The 21,649-nt window shown below is 44.1% G+C and overlaps 1 protein-coding gene across 1 annotated transcript in view; it reads right to left on the bottom strand.

Annotated features, from left to right (window-relative positions):
- Nucleotides 1–10,641: 10,641 nt before the first annotated feature.
- Lrrc8c (leucine rich repeat containing 8 VRAC subunit C) overlaps nt 10,642–21,649 on the bottom strand; it is a 101,810-nt gene continuing 90,802 nt past the window's right edge. The window contains exon 4 of the mRNA XM_021162448.3: nt 10,642–17,225. Within this exon, the coding sequence (XP_021018107.1) occupies nt 14,952–17,225 (2,274 nt within the window). The 3' untranslated portion in view covers nt 10,642–14,951. The remainder of the gene's footprint in view (nt 17,226–21,649) is intronic.

Raw genomic sequence — 21,649 nt, 5'->3', positions numbered from 1 at the left:
ACCTTCCCCACTTCCTGACGCTGGAAAACTAAGATAAAGAGCATCACCCGAGCATATCACTTACAGGATGCCCTCCAGTTGACCCTAACTTTTCTCTTTCTGTTCTCCATTCTAGTGACTCAGGAACCTTCTTTTCCTTGCCCCATGATGTTCAGTGACATCACATTTCAGGCCTTTGTCCCCATCCAGAGATCCCAGTCCCTAATACCTTCTCACGTCTGTAGGGGTTATCCCCTGCATAGAGGTTCAGCCAATGTTCCCTACTGGAATCTTTTCTCTGGTTAAGAGTTTGGGGGATGGAGTGGGTCCCACGTTCCTTGTGACCCTGTGTGAACAGGCTTTTGGGTTGGCTCTTAAGATACACTGTAGCTATTTGACTATGCAATTGTCTTTTTCTGTTTATGGAGGATTCAAGAACAACTTATTATTTTTTTTGAGAATGATTTTCATCCTTTCTTTTTAATCTTTTTCAATTTTATATCATCATAAAACTAGCAAATTTCATGGGTATGTGTGAGGTGTGTGTGTGTACAAGTTCATGCAGAGGCCAGGGGTCAAACACGAGCCCTCAGGAACCACTCTCCTTGTGTTTTGAGACAGGGTTTTTCACTGGGAGCTGAGCCTTGCTGATTAGGTTAGCCTGGCTGGCCAGTGAGTCCCAAGGCTCTTCCTGTCTCATTTCCCCCATGCTAAAGTGTGCTTTTATGTATGTTCTGGGAATTGAGTTCAGGTCCTGGCACTTGCTCCGTAATCAAGTTATTGACTAAGTTTATTTTCCCAACCTTCACACTTCTCGAGAGTAAGCACTGAAGTATTGGGCTATATAAGTATGTAAGCCATACACCTGATGTTGGCCATCACAGCAGCTTTTAAGATATGTCTCTGATTTACAGATGAAGAAGCTGTGCACAGGAAACCAGGGGCTTTTCCCAGCACATGCATCCAAAAAGCAGAGACAGGATGTAAACTGGCCAGAGTATAGGACAATACACATTACATCATGTGGACTCCTGGCTTAGATGGCTAGGCTAGACATTTTGGCCTTAACCCTTACCTAATCAATATCTCCAGCAATGCAGCAACCCAATACCCTTGAGCTATAAGAAGAGGATGAGCCCTTTTCCCATTTCTAGTGTGCTCAGTCCCACACTCTAACTGCATCTTGACACAACCGACTTCCACCTGGCTAATTTACATATGCTCTTACTTACATCAGCCACTTCTTACATTCCTGCTATCAAAACTTAGTTACATCACTGAGAAGAAGCAGGAAGATGGCCATGGGCACAGAGTTTTCATTTGGATTGGAAACAGGACTGGCAATAAACAGTGAGGACAAATTTACAACTTAGGACAATTCTCAGCACTAGGCTACAAAGTATCTTAGTGTTGCTAGGGAAGAGCCGTGTCTTAGTTATTAAGGGTTACTTAGGGTTACTTTTGCTGTGATGATGTGATGAAACGCTATGACCAGAAGCAAGTTGGGGAGGAAAGGGTTTATTTGGCTTCCACTTGCACATCTTAGCCTATTGCTGAAGAAAGTCAGGACAGGACTCAAACTTGGCAGGAAGCTGGAGGCAGGAGCTGATACAGAAGCCACATAGGGGTACTGCTTACAACCTTGCTCCTCATGGCTTGCTTAGCCTGTTTCACTTTAGAACCCAGGACCATCTGCCCAGGGGTAGCATCATCTGCAATGGACTGGGCCCTCCCCCATCAATTACTAATTAAGAGGATGCCCTACAGGCTTGCCGGAAGCCTGATCTTATGGAGATATTTGCTAAATTGAGGCTCCTCCCTACCCCGTCCCTAACTCAGATGACTCTAGCTCTTGTCAAATTGACATAAAACTAGCCAGCACAGGCTGAAATATGGATATCCTCCCTATAAACAAAGGATAGAGAGAGTCATCTGTTCAAAGTCACAGTCAGGGAATGGTATAGTGAGCATTGAATTCATTTGGATCCCAGGAAACACAAATCAGGCCCAATTCATGGAGGACCTGGAAAGCCAGGAAGCTGGCCTACTGGGACAGACAAGGCAAGAGTTTGGACCAGAGAAGGAAGAGCAGTGATAGGTTTGTGACCCTAATCTGGAGGAGGAGATGAGAGCAACAGGGCAGGTAGGAAGTTTATGATATTTGTTTTCTGCTCCTTAAGCTTGAGATGACAGGATACATAAAAATGCCCAGAAGGACAGGTGGGCTAGGAGGGAGAAAAGAGGTGGCAGCCAGAGACAGAAACCTGCAAGTCACCCTAGGAAGGACTTCAAGCTAACAGCCATGCAGGTTATTCAGGGCACTGAGGACTGGGATAAGGACATATGGGCACTGAAGATGGAGCAGGAAACCTTAGCGCTTGACCTTTGGAGAAAAGGAAAAGAAGGGGAGCTCTGGGAAGACAGGAGAGAAGGAAGAGATGCAGCTCAGGCAGGGATCTGAAGGGCCAGTGACAAAGCAGACACCAGATCCCCGTGGGAAGCGCAAGTCTGTTGAGAAAACTATGAAGGTGATCATAATGGTAAGTGTTTGAAGTTCAGCTCCCACGAGGCAAGATCTCACGAGCCCAAGTAACAGGGAGCACAACTGACTCCATGATAGGAGCACCATCCAGGCTCTCACACTCAAATTCAGCACACAGTCAGCACTGCCTAACAAAACAAAAAACAAAACAAAAAACAAAAACAAAAACAGAAAAACAATACCCCCTAAACATCCAACAACAACAACAAACCCCAAACAACAATAAAACCCCAAAGACCCAATCAATCAAAATCCATAGGTCTGAGAAAATCTTTAAATGAACTAACCTTGTTGTTTTGGCTTTTGTAGTTCTGCTTCTGGCTAACTATTCTTGTTAACAGAAATATATCAACCCAGAACATAGTTTTTGTGCTTAAAAGCTCATCCCAAGGAAGGTTTGGTGTTACACTGGGATTCTGAGCACCCAGTGTAGCAGCCAGCTGGCTAATAAAGACTTTCTATTGGCTTAAACCCATGTCTGAGCAGTCTTTTCTTGTGGTTACTCTGCCACACCCACAGGTTCAAGACCAGCTTGAGTAACATAGGAAGACTCTGCCTAACAAAACAAACAAACAAACAAACAAACAAACAAACAAACAAATGTTTGAGAAGCAGCTAGCGTGTGACAAGAGTAAGAGAGAATGGGGAACTGAATAGTGAGAGGTCAGGAAGGGAGAGCGTTAACTCCGCTGGTGGAAGTGAAGAGCAGGAGATGTGGATCTGAGGGAGAGAGAGACAAGAAGGTGGGAGGGACAGGGCTTTCCACCATGTGATTCTAAAGGGTTTGTATTGCTCGTGTGCACATCCTGACACCAATCCAAATGGTCACCAGTCCCTGAAATGTACAGTAGCCTGAGGTGCAAAAACTTGCCTTAGTAGAGCTAGAAAGAGATCCAAATGCTAGACCAGGGCTGGAGCCTGTGGAACAATGAGCCAACGAGCGAGAGATCTCTGTGGAAATGGGCAGAGTCAGTGGCCTGAAAATATGACCATACTGAGAATTTACACATCCTGAGGAAGGGGAGGGGATTACAGGGTGTGGCGTGAGGGTAGGAAAAAATTAATTTCCTCTGAATGTTTAGGGACCTGTAGACCAGGTGACATGGTCCATGCAACCTTACACTGGATGATATGCTATTGAGCCGAATATGTTGGTGGATTTTTACAAGTGTGAACATGACTGAGGGAAGCCCTGAGAGAGCTGCTTTGAAGATTTAGTAGGCTGGAGGCATTAGGCAGCTCTTACTGTGGCATTGCATAATCATAGTTTGTATCAGCTGTAATTCGGCAGGCTGCCCACTGCGAGTCATCTTTAAATTGCATGCTGGAGATCATCTCTGGGACTTTTTCTGGTCCCTTTGCTCATGAGTAATTGTTTCCTAGAAAACGTTTACAAGCCTCAAATGTTCCTACTGAGCTGGAAGGGTGTGGGCCCCCTGGAAAGGCTGGTGAACGGGATCTGGGCCTTCAAGACATACTCTGACTGACTGTCTCGGTCACTGTGGAGGACTGTCACCTTCACTGAAGTCAGGCCAGGGAGGGGCAGCTGGCTAGGGCTCTCTGCATAGCCTCTTGAATTGCTTTAGGATAGAAAGAAGCTAAAAGGCTTTGTTAATGCTACCCAGTCTTTCCTCTTTTTCTAACCATCAAAACCAATGTGGCATTTTCTCTTAGTAATTTGTGTAAGTCACCAGGGATATGTGCACAATGTATGTTTCTGAATGATACTGGACATTTTGGGCTTACAGGAAATTTGTGAAAATGCTAGCTGAAACCCTTCAAAATGAAGATTTTTTTAAAATGTGAGGGGCTGAGCTGGGTGGTGATGGTGGTACACACCTTTAGTTCCAGCATTCAGGAGGCAGAGGCAGATGGATCTCTGAGGTCAGCCTGGTGTACAGATTGAGTTCCAGGAAGCCAGAATTACACAGAGGAACCCTGTCTCAAAAAACCAAAAAGAAAAACATGTGGGAGGCTGGAGAGATGACTCAGTGCTCAAAAGAACATACTGGTGCTCTTGTAAGAAGGCCTGAATTCTGTTCCCAGCACTCAACTCAAGTGCCCTACAAAATCCTTTAGCTGCAGCTTCAGGGGGTTTCAACTTCCCCTGCTGGTCACTCAGGGCACTACACTCATGTGAAATACATACACACACATATACATACATACATACATACATACATATACAACATTTAAAAATAAAATCCTTAAAAATGAAATTTAATAAAAATGAACAAGTTTTTTTTGATGCACACTTTTCCAGGTATCCTACTTTGAAAAAAGGAAAGGGGTAAAGAATAAAGATGGCTTTCTTAGTTTTCTTGTTTTCTCCAATAATCAGTGTAATGAATGGAACTCATTCTCTATGGGCCTCATACCTCTCATCTGTAAATGATAGTAACATTAAGGTAGAGACTTCACACATGGAACATTGCATCATACCTCTCATGTATAAATGATCGTAACATTAAGGTAGAGAGACCTCACACATGGAACATTGTAGAAGTGTTGCCCCATCTGTGATAGGAAAGGTTGGGGTGAGACTGTGACAATGACATAATCTGTATTTCACGGTCAGCTACAATGTCTTCTGTATGTATATGTTTGTGATGGTTAGTATCGATTGTCAATTTAACATAATCTAGAATTACCTGGGAAGAAAGTCCCAGTGAGAGACACTCTCTTTCAGGCTGGCCTGTAAGCATGTCTGTGAGATACGGCTTTAATTTCAAAAACTAGGGTGGGAAGACCAACCCGCTGTGGGTGGCACCATTCCAGGGGCTAGGAGGATACTACATTATATCTGTGAAGACCAGACTATACACAAGTGGGCATGCATTCTCTCTCTCTCTCTCTCTCTCTCTCTCTCTCTCTCTCTCTCTCTCTCTCTCTCTCTCTGCAATTAACTCCCCCAAGAACTGTCCACTGATAGTCTGTAACCAGAAATTGTGAGCTAGAAATAAATTCATTTCCTCCCCTGAATTTCTTTTCATTAGAGTATTTTATTATGGCACTGGGAGATGAAACTAGGGCAATGTACTTACAGTCATACAGTCATATCTATTTTCAGTTCTCTCTCCCTCTCCCTCTCTGACACTTAACAGAAAGGTGGGGGGGGGGTCTATGTTTTCCGTGCAGCTGTCCAAAGCTAAACAAGGTCTATGGTGATTCCACCTACACAGCATAGCAGGAGTGATGTGAGTGATTTTCAAGACTGTCCATAAAAGGCAGGCCAGCTTCCCTCCTGTGTTCAGACATCCACTTTGGAGCCCTACAGTATCATAAGATGTCTCACACACTGAAGCTGCCTTGCTGGGAAAATACCCAGGCTGTGTGAAGAGGCTTGTCCTGGCTGTCTGTCCTAGCCAAGGTTTCAGTCTGTAAATAGAGGCAAATGTCAGACTCAGGGTAAAGATACCTCGAATCCACGGGATTCTAGTGCCAGCCATCAAGTCCTGCCAGCCAAGGAGCTATCACTGAGAGCTATAAATTCTGCTCAAAGTTCTTACTTACAGAGAACAAGAGTCATAAAATAGTTTCTTTATGCTGTGAAGTTTTGGACTGGCTTACTGTAGGGAAACAGATACATATTAATATCTGTTAATTATGACAGATATAAAACCAGGAGCCTCATGTGTTCCTGAGTCTCCCCAAAATACTTCTGTAGAGAGCTAGAGGTCTATATTTAAAATAAGGCATGTTATTTATTTTTACTTATTTATATATTTTTGTTTTATATGCATTGGTGTTTTTCCCACATGTATGCTGTGTGAGGGTGTCAGATCCCCTGGAACTAGACTTATAGATAGTTGTGAGCCACCACGTGGTACTGGGAATTGAACCTCGGTCCTCTAGAAGAGCAGCCAGTACTCCTAACCACTGTGCTATCTTTCTAGCCCCTATTTTTATCTTTTAACTATGTATAACTGTGTAGGAATATGTGCACATGAGTACAGTTGGCTAAGAAGGCCAGGAGAGTCAGATCCCTTTGAACTGGTGTTACAGGCAGCTGTGAGTTGCTGAGTCTGATGACCGAACCAAAAGTGGTTTTACCTGCAGAGCCATAACACTACTTGAAAACTTTTGGACTAGCCAGTCTTCAAGGACCTAACTTCTATTTCTAATAAGCCCAGATCAGGATAGATTTGCCTATATAGAAAACTATCTAATGCTGCTTCATAGATTCAGATTTGTCTGTAACCCTCCCAGGTGTTGAAGTCCAGGCTCTCCTTACCTAAATGGGTGGAGATCTATTCTAAGATCCTATATGAAAACAGTGTTTGCAGAAACCTAATATCATCATGTGTACCGTTTAGTTTAATTGTCAAGCAGACTTCATAGAGGGTCACTTGTGAAGTAATTCTAAGTGAGCGATGACTTATATCAGGTTGGCTTGTGGGCATGCCTGTAGGGAATTGTCTTGATTACCTTAGTTAATGTGAGGAGACTCAGTTCACTGTGAGAAGCACAATTCCCTAGGTAGGAGGCTATGAACTGTGTAAGAGAGGAGAACAAGCAAGCTATTGAGCATCCTCTGAGGAACAGATACGATGTGACTGTTTAGGTTCCTACCGCCTGTCTGGAGTCATGAGCTAAAGTAAATACTTTTCCTCTTACACTCTTTTTAAAATTTAATTTTTGTTTTTTGAGACAGGGTTTCTCTGTGTTGCCCTGGCTGTCCTGGAACTCATCTGTAGACCAGGCTGGCCTTGAATTCAGAAATCTGCCTGCCTCTGCCTCCTAAGTGCTGGGATTAAAGGCATGTGCCACCACTGCCTGGCAACATTTAATTTTTTAAATACAGTGTCTCATTATGTAACCTTGGCTGGTCTGGAACTCTCAATGCAGACTATATTATATAAAGATCTGCCCACCTCTGCTTCTGAAGTGCTAGGATTATCAGCATGCCTGGCTCTTCAGATGTTTTTTGTCAGAGTATATTTTTCATATTCACATTAATACAATATATCCTTGCAAAAAGGGAAACTTTGGACATGGATGCTGATGCATACAGAAACAGTAGGAAAGAGGAAGGTGGGGGGGGGGGACTCATTTATAGGTCAAGGGTCACCAAGGGCTTCTTGCAAAGCACCACGTACTCACCAGCCCTCAGAAACACATCTGGGTTACTGATGCTCCTGTGCAGAACTGAAAGTCTGGGAGCGGTAGTGTGCATCTCCACAGCCCCGGAAGCAGGAGCTTAAAGCCAGCGGCGGGGGAGGGGAGGGGGGGCACACAACGAGACTTTCTCAACTCAAAACCAAAAGAAAAACCAAGTGAAGAAACTGCGATGCTATTTTTTCTTTTTTTAAATTGGAAATTGGTTCTTCTGTCATAGAATACATCCTGACCTCCACTCCTCCTGGCCCCCTCCCCCGCACCTCCACTCCCTCGCTGTCTCTTCTTCAAGAAAGATCAGGCCTCTAAGAGAGAGCACAAACAAAAAGGACAAAACAAGATATAATCGGAGGAAGCGAAATCCTTCATAGTGAAACTAAACAAGGCAACCCAGTAGGAGAAAAAGAACAGATAGAAGAGTCACAGACACACCGACTTCTACAAACCCAAGTGTTAGGAGTGTTACAAACACAGGTACAGTCTGGGTGCAGAGCCCTGATGGGTGCAGAGCCCTGATGGCCCCTGTGCTTGCCGATGCAGTCTCTGTGAACCCACAGGGGCCCTGCTTAGTTGATTCAGTGGGCTGAGTTCTCCTGGTGTCTCCATCCTCTCTGACTCACTCCTACAACCTTTCCACCCCCTCTTCTGTGGGGTTCCCCAATCTCCGAGTGAAGGGACCTGATGGAGACCCCCAATTTAGGTTCTCTCTCCGTGGGGTTAAATTTCTATTTCTGCCTCCTAGTTTGTGTTCCTTTATTGTGGCGGCTTTAAGAACCTCACTGTAGAGGGAGCTTGAGCAGGACTGATGGTCGTTTTAGATAGAGGACCTCATACGGGCCTCTCGACTGAGGGAGCAGAACTGATGGGTTTATCATGGAGTCCACCTGGTAGGAGCTGTAATGGTAAGGGTCGGCTGCCACAGGTAGTTTTAGGTTTGTTTTCTGCACCCCCTGGACCTCCGATCTCAGAAATAGAACGGGTCCTAAAATTACCCCAATAAAGCTAAGAGCGGTCCTAGTCACAATGCATATTTAAACTGTTAAAAAGAAATTAAAATAAGTCTTAAACCCTTTAAAAATATATCCGAGTTTGTTCCATAGGCTCTGGCCAGTTCATGTATGTATGTATGTATGTATGTATGTATGTATGTATGTATGTATGTTTTTCCTTCTCCCTGTGCACACTGGAAATACTCAGGACTCCAAAGAGTTTAAAACCACTTTTAGGCGAGAACACAACAGTGTGGCCAGCGCTACCCAAACTGACCTGGCAGGGTTTTCAGAGTTATTTTCAGGTGGTTTTGTTTTGGGGACAAGGTTTTGCTATTACATAGCTCAGGCCAGTTTCAAACGTGGGATCCTCCTGCCTCTCTTTTCTAAATGCTGAGTTTAGAGGTGTGAGCCATCATGACCAGCTTTTTAACTTTATCCTATTTGTTTATTTGACTTTTGTTTTTTGATATAGGATCTTGATCATTTCTAAAACGGAAGAGGTGAGTGGACGTTTCTGAGTTAGGTCATGTGACATCTAGCTGTTTCAGTGTGCTGGAGACTTGTTTTTATTCCTTAGAGACTGGCAGAATAGGAGATCACCTACTAGCAAGTGGCAGTAGTAGTTTCCCGGACCCACACCAAAGCTTGTTTGGTTAAATTAGGTATTTAACTCCTCTGGTAGTATTTACTATGTTATCTGATACTATTGTTTCTTCTTCGGGTTACTTAGACTGAAAGTTTCATGCAGGCAAGGATTCAGATGGAGTTGTGTCTGTGTATCCACGCTAAAAATAGAATCTAGCTTTCATTTTTTAGTGTGGATGCACAGACCTAAGGGCCACCAGCATCCTGTTATTTCTTGATGTGTAAACAATGAGGTCCATTTCGAGGCTGACTCTATTGTTGAGGCTCACAGTGCTACTTCCAGGAAAGGTTCTGAGTCACACCACAGAGTAGGGGTCCTGGGGCGAGCTGATAAAAACAAATTGGTTCTCTGCTAAAACGGTCACAGAAAAGCCCCGTGACATAAACATTTTTAGACTGCTCTACATGGCTTCCTTTTTTTTTTCCTTGTTTTTTTTTTTTGAGGCAGGGTTTCTCTGTAGCCCCTGGCTGTCCTGGAACTCACTTTGTAGACCAGGCTGGCCTCGAACTCAGAAATCCGCCTGCCTCTGCGTCCCGAGTGCTGGGATTAAAGGCGTGAGCCACCACGCCCGGCTTCAGGCTCACTTCTTGGAAGCTCATTTTTTAGGTTGTAACTGTGGTTTAAATACAGAATGCAAAATGTACATGTGAATCTTTTTCCCTCAAGATCTATATTCCTGAAACTTGTAATAAGATCCAAACACTTACTTTAAAATTTATTTGCTTATTTAATTTTGAGACAGGGTCTTGCTGTGAAGCTGGATGTGGCCTTGAACTCATAACCTCCTGTCTTAATTTTCCAGTCAGATCACATATGTAAGCCACAATGCCTGGTTTCAAACACAATAATAGTGTATGTCTGGATGTAAGTTGATTTAAAATAAAATTAATTCTACAATGAATAAAAAAGAGAGAGTCCATGTTTTGCTTGTTTCTGGAATCTCTGAACCATCAGAATGGCCCACAGGCTGAGAACCGCTGAATTGGAGGATGCCTCTCTGGATGCCCAGGATCGTTCTTACTCCTTTAGGTAACTACCGTTATTATCATAAGGGTATTTAATGAAGGTTGAGCTGGATAGCCATTGTACAATCTGATTTGGCAAACGTACAAAAACCGTACTCCAGATTATACATTAACTCAGTAATTACACAAATGAAACTCCTGGGACACCTTATGTAGATGCAGGACAGCGAATTCAGGAAGGAAACAATTCGTTACAATGATAAAAACTAGCTTCCATGGTAAAGAGCAAATGAGCCTATTTCCTGCAGCCCAGAGAACCTTGGTAATGGCTTAAAAACAAAAGATACGCATGATTTCTAAAAGTATGAAAGGATGGATCCTCAAGATATGTTACAAAAATGACTTTATTTATTTTTGTTCCTATACACCACACAGCGAGATAACATTAAGACATTTCCTTTCATGAACATGTATTCTGACAAATCAACGATCAGTCCTTTTTCTCGACAGTCCAAGAAGTTTGCCAGCATTTGGCAATCTGAATGCACATGAACATAGTAAACAAATGCAAACCAAACACCAGCAAGCACATAAGGCATGGGGTGTCAACCCCAAAGAGCAGTGCGGCAGGGGGCCAAAGACACAAACGAATCTAACTATAAACCACGCAGGCCAGGTGTGCAGTAAACACCTGTAATCCAGTGTCCAGGAAGCCGGGGCAAGAGGCTCTCAAGTTTAAGGTCAGCCTGGGTTAAAAAGCAAGACCTTGGCTCCAAAACCAAACCAAACCCTAAATACATAGTGGCTGCTATCTGGTCAATAAGTCAAGCTGTCCAATGTTATATACCCTTCTGATTAAAAAATAATTCCTTGGGGGCAGAGGGATACTCTCTTCTCTCTCACTCAGATAATTCTAAGAATGCCATCTTTATTAGTGGGTGACTTTGGGAAGGGGACTGGATGGGAGCAGATACTTGTTTGGGAGGCTGATATCAGAAGACTGAGAGCTAAATCTGAAAACTCATGGCAGCTCTAGGTAAGACTGGGATTTCTTACTATATCTCTAAACAGAAAAGGTGCAACCATCCCATCGACTCTTCTAGAAGTTTCCTCAGTGGTAGACATTTTGTTCACTTGAGTATGAAGTTCTTGAAGATTCTGCCCCAGTGTAAACTCTTTAAGGTAGACTTAATTCACTTTATGAAAAACTGAAGTGACATCAACAAGGTTTGCATGAGAAGTGCTAATGGACTTTTGTATTGATGAGCCATAATGTTACTGCTGAAATGCCAATACCGTTGATCAGTATTTAGTATGAAAATTGGATTAGAGAGTGAGATAAATTAAAGCCATAAACTAGCATACTGAAAGAAACTGGACTTCTTTTGTTTAAGAAACCTAAGGAAGAGTCCATGTTTCAGACCCTTCAGAGCGGGGCCTGTGATCAAAATGAACAACCTCCCTGAGGCAGGGACATTTCCAAAAGAGCCTGAAAAGGTCTGTTTGCTGCTTAGGACACCGCGGAGACTGTCGGAGCTCATTGTAACAGCAGAGAAGGGCTGGGTGGGCAATGCAAGGAATCTCATGTACACCACAGTTTATCTCATTGAGAATTCTGATATTCAAAACCAGATCAAAGTGGAATGAGAGAACACAATTCTGTTCTGAGGTGTTACATTCTTGGGTGTGTGTGTGTGTGTGTGTGTGTGTTTTTTCTATGATTTAAAATCTACATTAATTAGTTTGTGCGCGTCTGATGTAGGTGCTCACTCTGTGGCACCTGTCAGAGGACAACTGACAGGAGTTGGTTGTCTCCTTCCACTGCGTGGATCCTGAAGAGCAAGCTCAGGACCTCAGGTGGATGGCAAGTGCTGCCATTCACCCTCAGGACCACCTTGCTGGTCCCTTAGGTGGGGTTCTATTAGGACTTTTCAACCAGAGCACCACCAGACAGCTACCTCACTGTACAGCATGGCCACCTTGAGCTTGAAGTCACCCCCGGAGTTAAGAGTCCAGATGGCACATTTGTGATTTATACAGCAGTTTGTTGTGAGTTGGAGGTTGGACAGAGAGCTGATCCTCTCAGCAAGAGCACTTGGAAAACAGAGAGAGAGAGAGAGAGAGAGAGAGAGAGAGAGAGAGAGAGAGAGAGAGAGAGAGAGAGAGGAGGCAGACAGCCTCTCTGCACTAAGTTAGATCAGAGAACATTAGAAAAGCCAGTGGTTCAGGCACCTGAGTTTCTCGTTGGAAGGCTGGACAGTAACTGAAAGCATTTTACTCAAGAGTGAGAACAAAAGTTTACTGTATTAAAAAGGATGAGGATCAGAAAGTTCAAACTCTTCAGAGATTGAGGCTTTGGGAGTTTTATAAAATCTAATAGAAAGATCTATGAGTATTTTACTCTTAGTTAAAAGAAAGTCTAAAAATTATACTGCCTTATTGAATGTTATTTACAACTTAGGTTGGGAGTCAGCCTGTGAAATCATTATGAAGATAAAACAAATTATTTGGAAGCTTGATAAAATTGAATTATTGGCGATTTGCTTCAGTTATGAACCCATATAGGATTTTCAGTTAATGCCAGAGAAAGACTTCAGTATAACTATGGTATTTAACTTGAATAGATCCCTTCTGAAGGGTGATATTAGAAATAACCATAAGTTTTAACAATCAAAAGGGTGCATTCATTGGTTCAATTTGCATTCCAACAACAAGTTACTCATGCTCAATAACAGACAATCCGCCTTTAAGTTCTTTAAGGCAGAGCTTTTCTGAACATGACACATGATTCATACCATTCGATATTCTAAAATTGAATATTTCTTCCTATAAGTATAGTCATACTAGTACTTCAAATTATTATTATTATTTTAATTCCAGGTTTAAAGAAATCATGACTGAAATAGAAGCGCTTGCACAGGGCTGGCCCTTCACACAGAGTGATGAGTCTTGTTCCCTTGTCTGTTTTGTAGTGTCAGGTCGCTAAACTCAGGTACGGGGCTCAGCTCTGGTCAAGTGCTTTGTCACTGAGCTATCCCCCCCCCCCCCAAGCTCTCTATCTTAACTCCCATGAGGACCATGTGCTTCCCAGGTATGTCTTGTCTATGTCTACATGTCACAAAAAAAAAAAAAAAAAAAAAAAAAAAAAAACAGGTCTGGGCAAGGTCATGGGGGCCAAGAAAACGTTCTTCAAAACAGGGTTTCAGAAGTCAAATCGTCTTCCTACCTTCAGTGTTAAACTTTTCCGTAGGTCAGTTGGTGGACTATGTAACTCACATAGTGTGTAGTCTCCACACTAGGCTGGATTTTAGGAAAAGAAAGATCAATAAAAGCTTTGCCAGCCACCAGGTGGGAACTAAAAGCTTTGCTAGCCACCAGGTGGGAACTAAAAGCTTTGCTAGCCACCAGGTGGGAACTATTGCGAAGTGAGAACACTCAGAGGTTAGTCACAGCACTTGGCTAAATGAGGTGCGATCTTTAGCAGAGAGCTGAGAGTTCCCGTGCTTGCTGCACTGACATCTGCACTGAGGGCAGGCTTGCGGGAAGCTGATGACTATGCTTAGGTACACAGTGGGTTGTTTTATTCAGCAGGCAGAAAGTGAATTGATATCTCTGCACAGGGTCCGAGGAAGGGGCGGGGCCTGCGTGGAATACATCAGCTTTGTAACAGAGGAAGGGGCGGGGCCTGCGTGGAATAGATCAGCCTTCTAACAAAGGAAGGGGCGGGGCCTGCATGGAATACATCAGCTTTCTAACAGAGTGCCTTAGTAGCAAGATTGTTTTCCATCGGATGCACCCACATATCAAGGCATCAAAAGTGATTAAATTACTCAAAACAGGCTTCTAATTCTATGATTTAAAATGTAATTATCTGCTAGAATATTGAAATAAAATCTAATTTCCCTAAGGTTGTTCAACAGTACCACATGGCAATACTGAGGTGGATGGGGGTAGTGGTTGTATTTAATTTTTGACGACATATTTTAGGATGTTGGTTAAAAAAAAAATACAGATCAGTGAGACACCAAATGATACATGCACACAAGGACCACAATCACAGGGGGTTGCTTTCTTCACCCACTTCAAAAGCCTGTCCTAGGCTAACTGAAACTGTTGTTTAGGAAATGATACAATGAACAGTGTCAGAAGCAGGGGGCTTTTCAGGGTAATACTCTGTGACAGTGCACTTGTGTGAGCTCAGAGTCTGGAGTTTCCTATAGAGTGGCGCCTCCTGACCAGCAAAGGCGGTGGCTGACAGTAAAACCACTGGCACAACTTCTTGGTACACATGATGAGACTCACCAAGAGCTCGGACTGGTAGAAAGAAAGTAAAGATGGTGTTGGCAAAGTATCTTCACCCATTTAGAAGATGCCAAAATTCATGAGACCTATGATTCCTTTCCTTTTACAAGAATGAACTCAAGTGAGAAAGCAAAACCAAAGCCAGGTGGAACTACCCATTCCTGCTGGCAGAATCAATAACAGATACGTCAGCTTCCGGGACAAATAAAACTTTAAAATATTAATATTGAAAAAATACAATTAAATTTTTATTAAAAAATACATACTCCTTACTCAATCTTTGTGTACATGTTGTCTTGTGTGGAAAAGGAAAAAAATAATAATATAGGAAAGGCATTAGGACTACCTAATTCTTTATATTGTATTTGGTAGAAGCATGTTTCAGTCATATTCTGATGAAAAATAAGTTAGTCTGCTTTCATCTGCTCCCGGACATCTGAGGGCAGAGTCTCAAACAGAGCATCTTCCACAACTAGCCCGGCTCGCTTCAGAGCCCGGCAGTCTCCCAGCTCAGGAGGGAGGACTTCAAAGTGATTGCCTTTGATGTCTAAGTAGGAAAGAAATAGTAGATTTCCAATTTTTGGTGAAAGTACGGAGAGGCTGTTTTTCCCAATCTTCAAAGTTTTAAGTTTCTTGCAGAAGTAGAGTTCATCTGGGAGGCTCTCCACTTTGTTACAAGTGATGGAGAAATACTGTAAACTTTGCAGAACTCCGATTTCGGGCGGGATGAAGCGGATGTCGTTATAGGACAAGTCCAGGTATCTGATTTTGTTGCACAGGAAGAGGTGGGAGGGAAGCACCTCTACCTTATTGTGGCTGAAAAACAGTCTCTCCAGGCTGGTCAGTTTTTTGATGTGCTCTGGAATGTAAGCGATGCTGTTATACCACAGTTTGAGCACGGTCAGCTTTCTCAAGTGCTGGAAGCTCACGATCTCCTCTATGGACTTGAGGTTGTTCTCCTTCAGGTCCAGCTCCTGGAGACTGAGCAGGCTGAACACGGCGTGGGGGATGCGTTCCAGGTCGCAGTGGACCAGCTCCAGCTCCGTCAGGTTGGTCATCTTCTTCAGGTTGTTAAGCATCACCAGTTTGGTGCCGTCATTGTGGACGCACATCTTCTGGAGGTGGCTGGACACATCCACCACGGCCTGAGGGATCTTGGAGACGTTGCTCTTGATGGAAAGGATTTTAAGGCTTTTGAGGTCCCGCAGAGACTCCAGGGTGACATTTTTGGAGATGTCGTGACTCAGAGAGCCAACCAGATAGAGCTCTTCCAGGTTCCGGAGGCCGTACATCCAGGGGGGCAGCTCCCTCATGTCATCAAACTTGACACTCAGGACCTTGAGATTCTCCTTCAGGAAGGAGAGCGCGGCGCTGTGGATCTTGACGGAGCACTGGTGCAGACAGAGCTCCTGCAGGTTGTCTAGCTGGGCGATGGTGGCGGGGATCATGACATTCTTAATGATCTCCAGCTTCAGAGACTGCAACTCTGTGATTTCAAACACGGTGTCCGGGAGGCCAGACAGCATGATCAGCGGCAGCTCCAGGCGGTTGTGGGCATTTGTCTGCAGCTTCTGCCGCAGTTTGTCCGGGGTCCACTCGTTATTTAAATTGAGTTGTTTTAACTTGTTCTCGCTGACTTCAGACAGGAACACTGCAAACCGCTTGGAATAGAGAGGGTCATACTGGTCTATCATATGGAGCATGAAAGCAAAGTCATTTTTCACATCCGGAATGTCATCGATTCCCGTCTCCTGCCGGACATACTCGAATGAATATTCCCTCAGAGAACGGTAGAACAGCCAGTATAAGGTGTAAAGGCACGTCAGGCCGTAGATGCTTACAAAGCACAGGTAGCAAAAGGAGAGCTTAGAGAACAAATGAGCCATGGTGTGATTGCAAGAAAAGTTCTTATAGCCCGTCATGTCCTGGATGTCCACGTTACAGTCCACTGTGAACTGGACTTTGGAAACCAGGGCACTGTTGTAGGCAATGATGATTAGGAATTTGATGACCTTCAGCACAGTCTGTCGCACGTACATGGCGTACAGGATATCCCCTTCTTCCACATGCAGTCTGAACTTCTTCACCTTCTCAAACAAGGCCTTGGCCTGCTCACCTTCCTTCTTGTCCAGAGCCCCCGCAGCAGATTTGTCAACCACGAACTTTTCAGGAATTGACTTGAGAGACTGGGACTTGACCAGGTTGCCCTCGGGACCAGACTGGATGGTGCTGGACCTGTTCATGTTGTTTTTTCTGTTGTCCTTCTCTTCGGAGTCCTCTCCAGATACTTCGGAGAGAGCCCGTGTGGTCCACGGGGAGTCAAAGCACTTCCCCAGGATGGAGATGAAATGTTCGATTTTGGAACTGGATCCAGGGAATTTGAACCAGAAGTTGCTACAGAGCATGAAGACCAGGGTGTGGATGAGCACCAGGTATGGGAAGTACTTGGCATACCAGTGGAGGGCTCGCTCGTAGCACATCTGGTTGATGAAACTGTACTGCTGAAGGTCCAGGTCTGTCTTCAGTCCCTTCATCTCCACGGTCGCGGGGTTGGTCGGTGAGGGTTTAGGTGGGGGCAGCGGGGTGGCACTGATAACTGCCTGGGAGACATTGGAAAGGGAGGAGTGGTTCTGAGCAGGCTGCACTCTTTTTGGAAGGCAGATGATCTTGTCTTGCATGACCTGAAACACAGAAATAATAGTTTCAAATTATATTACCCAAAGAGCTCTTGTAATGTCATTAGTGCCAAGAAAGTAGCAATAACATCCAATAAATGTCCATTTCCTCTGCCTGGAGAACATAACATTCGACTCCAGTAGCAAGACCTTCTTCTTAGCTCATGTTATGGAAAAATGAAATATCTGATTTTGTTTACCACATCAAGAATTGACACAAAGCAGCAGCCTTGTCAGGACACGGAACATGTCATAGCAACATGAGTATTTAGGGAATAGTCAGTATTTTTGATCTCATTGAGAATCAGTACATGCCCTTACGGGGAGCTGCCGGCTCTGGATGTTGTCTTCACTTGTGAGAAATGTGTAAACGATGGAAAGAAGAAATGTGGAAGTAATTCCCGGTCCTCCTGTTTACCCCTCTCCTCCACCCACGTTGTACACTACACGCATGATTAACATAACTGGCTTTGATGTAACAGGGCTCTCACGGAAGCATCCCCACGTTCTTTAGAGATGAGAGAACACAAACAAGGCCCAATAGCAATGCATTCGTGCATTAATTTGCTGCCTTGGAGAACAACCTTCAGCTACCCTGCCAAGCTCTGCTGAGAAGACTATCAAGTAAGAGCATCAAGCAGCTCTGAGGAGTGCAATACAGAAGAGACAAGGTACGACCTGTCTGGGATGAGGCAAGATACTGCTCGAATCAAATTAGAGAAGTCACCCTCACCAAAAGAGTCAGGAACCTGGGACAATATGAACAACGAGCAACAGCCCAGAAGATGAATAGCAACCAAAGAATTCAGAGCATTATGAATGAAATTAATGAGCACTAGTGAATGAAAGGAAAAGTTTTGATGAATGAAATTAATGATAAGCTTTGATGAATGAAACTAATAATGAGGCAAAGTCGGTTTGGGGCTGTGTGATGGGGGATACAGGCACTTGCTGGTAAGCCTGCTCTCTGGATCTTCAGCCCAGAGACTCACATGGTAGAAGGAGAGAACTGATCTCCATGTGTGCACACAAATGAATAAATGTAAAACAGAGAAAACGGAGCAAATCAGTTTATATCTCTAGAAGCCCAGTTTTTGGCGATTAAGCAAGGGTAGGGCTTCCTGGCAGCCAAAATCTTTGCACTGATTACAGAGGCAGACACTGAACACATTGTTGCAAAGTGGCCCCTGCAGCATATACAGTGTGTGACTATGAGCAGGTGACTGGGCACGGGTAGCCCACCAGACTGACGCTCAACTCTGAACTCCAGCTCAAGCAACCAAGCACACGCCTCCCAGATATATACTTGCTGAGAGACACCCAGGGCCACCGCCAGTCCTCCTACGTCTGGTGCTATCAGAGTGGGAGTGATAACACCTTTTCCACCTCTTCTAGGGGTGAGGATGACGATGGTAAAGACTACAGCAGCATACATATGATGTGCTCAACACCCATCTGTCCATATTTTAGAATCAGTATTAATTGTCAATTGTCACCTTTAAATTTTATTTTATTAGACAGGATACTGTGTCGCCCAGGCCGGCTTCAGACACTCCATGTAGCCAAGAATGACCCTGAACTCCTGTTCCTCTTGATTCTACCCCAAAAGGGTGGCATTACCAGCCCGTGTTGCCATGCCTGGTTTAATCGCCACCTTAATCTGATAAGGCAACATGTTTATGATTCCCATTTCATAGTTCTAGAGACCAAGGCATTAAACCAAGTGGCTAAACTCACATCATATAGCCCAAGGCCTAGAGTCCTCTTCTTATTTTATATAACTGGTACATCTGAATAGGTAGGTCTTTATTGCTTTCTTTTTTAAAAAAACATCTTTTTAAAACATCTTTTTAAATTTGTATGTGTCTGTCTGCCTGCGTGTCTGTGTGTCTGTATGTCTGTGTGTGTTTGTGGTGTGTCTGTATGTCTGTGTGTGTGTGTATGCTACATATGTCTAGATGCAACAGATGCCCAGAAAAGAAGGCATCACATCCCTAGAGCTAGAGTTACGGGTGGGTGGTGAGCTGCCCAACATGGGTGCTGGGCGACAAATCTGTGTCCTCTGGAAGAACAAGTGCTCTTAGCTGCAGAGCCATCTATTCAGCAACCTTTTTTGTTTTTTTTTTTTAAACTAAAAATTTATTTTTATTTTTTCCCAGTGAATGTTATACATTTTCCACCTCTTGCCACCCGTTCTGACCCCACCCCCAGCCCGGTCCTGCGGAAAACTTTCTTTTCCCTAACAAACGCTGACCCCAATTTAAAGTCTTTTGTGTGTGGTAGCTGGAACACGGTGCTCTCTTTCTTGAGGAATAGCAGAATACACTGGTGAGTTTCACAATTCCGTGTAGAAAGTAATTTCCCCTCCAAATTTGAAAACACGATTTCATTTTCTCCTGCTTATTTGCTGGCAAGATGTCCACGGCCAATTAATTAATTTGAGTTGTTTAGTGAGCAATCTCTCTCTTTCTTTCCCTCTCCTCCCCCCCCAACCCCCATAGCTGTTAAGACTTTACCGTGAATCCTAGATTTTCTCATGTCTTTTAAATTTTGGATACATGCAGATTATCCTTGCTCCAAACTTGGCTCAAAGGACTTTTTAGAAAATATCTTCCAAAGCTACACCACACAGCTCCATTTTCTTCTTCCCGGCGATGTGTTCCTGTCTTTTAGTCCCTCTCCCCTGCAAGGCTGCACTCTGCAGTCCTCCCCTCTCCCTTGCCAGATCTGGGGGAACACAGAACTCATTTCTAATGAACCACTTATTTGGGCAGCTTGGTTCAGGACACAGGTTTTTGTCAGTTGGGTTTTTTTTTTTTTTAATTAATGTGTATTTTATGTGTATGGATGCTTTGCCTGCCTGCATGTCTGTGTACCATATTTGTGTCTGGTGTCCAAAGAAGCCAGAAGGTGCCATTGGATTGGCTGGAACAGACAGTTGTGACCTGCCATGTGGGTGCCTGGAATTAAACCCTGGTCCTTTGGATGCGCTCTTATAACTACTGAGCCATGTCTTCAGCCTTTAGCTAATGTTTTAAAGTTCACTTTTGTAGGTGTTGGTTTGGGGGCTGTGTTTGAAGGCAGCCTGCACACAATTTCACCTCCCATTCCCCACCAACTTTTGGTTTCCAAGATTTTCACATGTCTCCTATTTATCCACTCTTGTCTCGTCACAGCTACCTGATAGCTTTCATTGCTGTTGCAGTTAAAACACTGTCTCTTTATTCATTCTAAATAGAATCGTTTAAAATCTATGGTCCATTGTTTCAGAACATGATCTGACCTTGATGAAATCGGTCTTCTGTTAATTTTAATGTTAGTTTTCCTTAAAAGAAAAAAAATTCCCATTTCCTTCTGAGGCAAGGAGTCACACTATTCAGTGCAAACTGACCTCAAACTCATGGTAATCCTCCTGCCTTGGCCACCTGGGATCATGCATGTGTCCAACCCAGCTTGATCTCAGCATTTTTTGTTTTCTTCACCCATTCTGGGGAAGAGGCGTTTGCATTGGGAGGTGGGTTTCCATTGCCTGGCTGTGCTCTTGTGATTTCTGCATCCACCTGGCCCTGGGGCCATTCCTGGGCCTTCTCACAGAGTGCTGGTGGTTCACTGGAACCTTGTCAGCTGCTAGGCCCATGCTGGAGACAGGCCCATGAAGAGCAGGCTGAGTGGAGCTCGGCCGGTTAGGAGGAACCCTAGGGCAGTCCCTCGAGGCACCAGCATCTGGCCAGTTACTGTTCTTTCCAGATCCTTCTGGGAATGGGGGCTTTGGCTTCAAAGAGTGACCAGACTCCAGGCTCTTATCTTGCTTGGAGCCTTTCTAGTTCCCTTTCCTGGCTGGAGCCAAGGTCCTGTCTGGTGCATTCAGTTTTGGAAGAAAGCCTGGTAGTTGATTTAGCCCACTCAGTGTTCTGATCCTGCTCCAAGGACACGCTTGTCTGGGTTTGCAGCCCACCTGTGTGCTTCGCTATCTTATCCATCACCACTCTGCATATAAACTGGGTAAACGTTTTGAAGGCCAGCATTTTACAAGGTTTTCCACAATCATGTGCATACATTACTAACAAAGTTAGACAAGATACAGCATTCACTCTCAATTCCATGAATTCCTTAGTCTGTGGCTTATAGCCTGTCTTTTGACAGGGCTTTACATTGGTTACAATGTTGCTGCTCAGTTTGGTTACGGCAGTTTCTCTCTCTCTCTTTATTTTATTTATTTATTTATTTTTTCCGAGACAGGGTTTCTCTGTATAGCCCTGACTGTCCTGGAACTCACTCTGCAGACCAGGATGGCCTCGCAGAAATTCGCCTGCCTCTGCCTCCCAAGTGCTGGGATTAAAGGCGGAGCCACCATGGCCTGGCTCTCTCTCTCTCTCTCTCTCTCTGTCTTTTTTTAACCCAAGACAAAGTTTCTCTGCATAATAGCACTG

The sequence above is a fragment of the Mus caroli genome, unplaced genomic scaffold (assembly GCF_978045245.1).
Source record: "Mus caroli unplaced genomic scaffold, Mus_caroli_1 scaffold_4, whole genome shotgun sequence".
Taxonomy (NCBI): Eukaryota; Metazoa; Chordata; class Mammalia; order Rodentia; family Muridae; genus Mus; species Mus caroli.
This window is presented reverse-complemented; position numbering and strand designations above follow the sequence as displayed.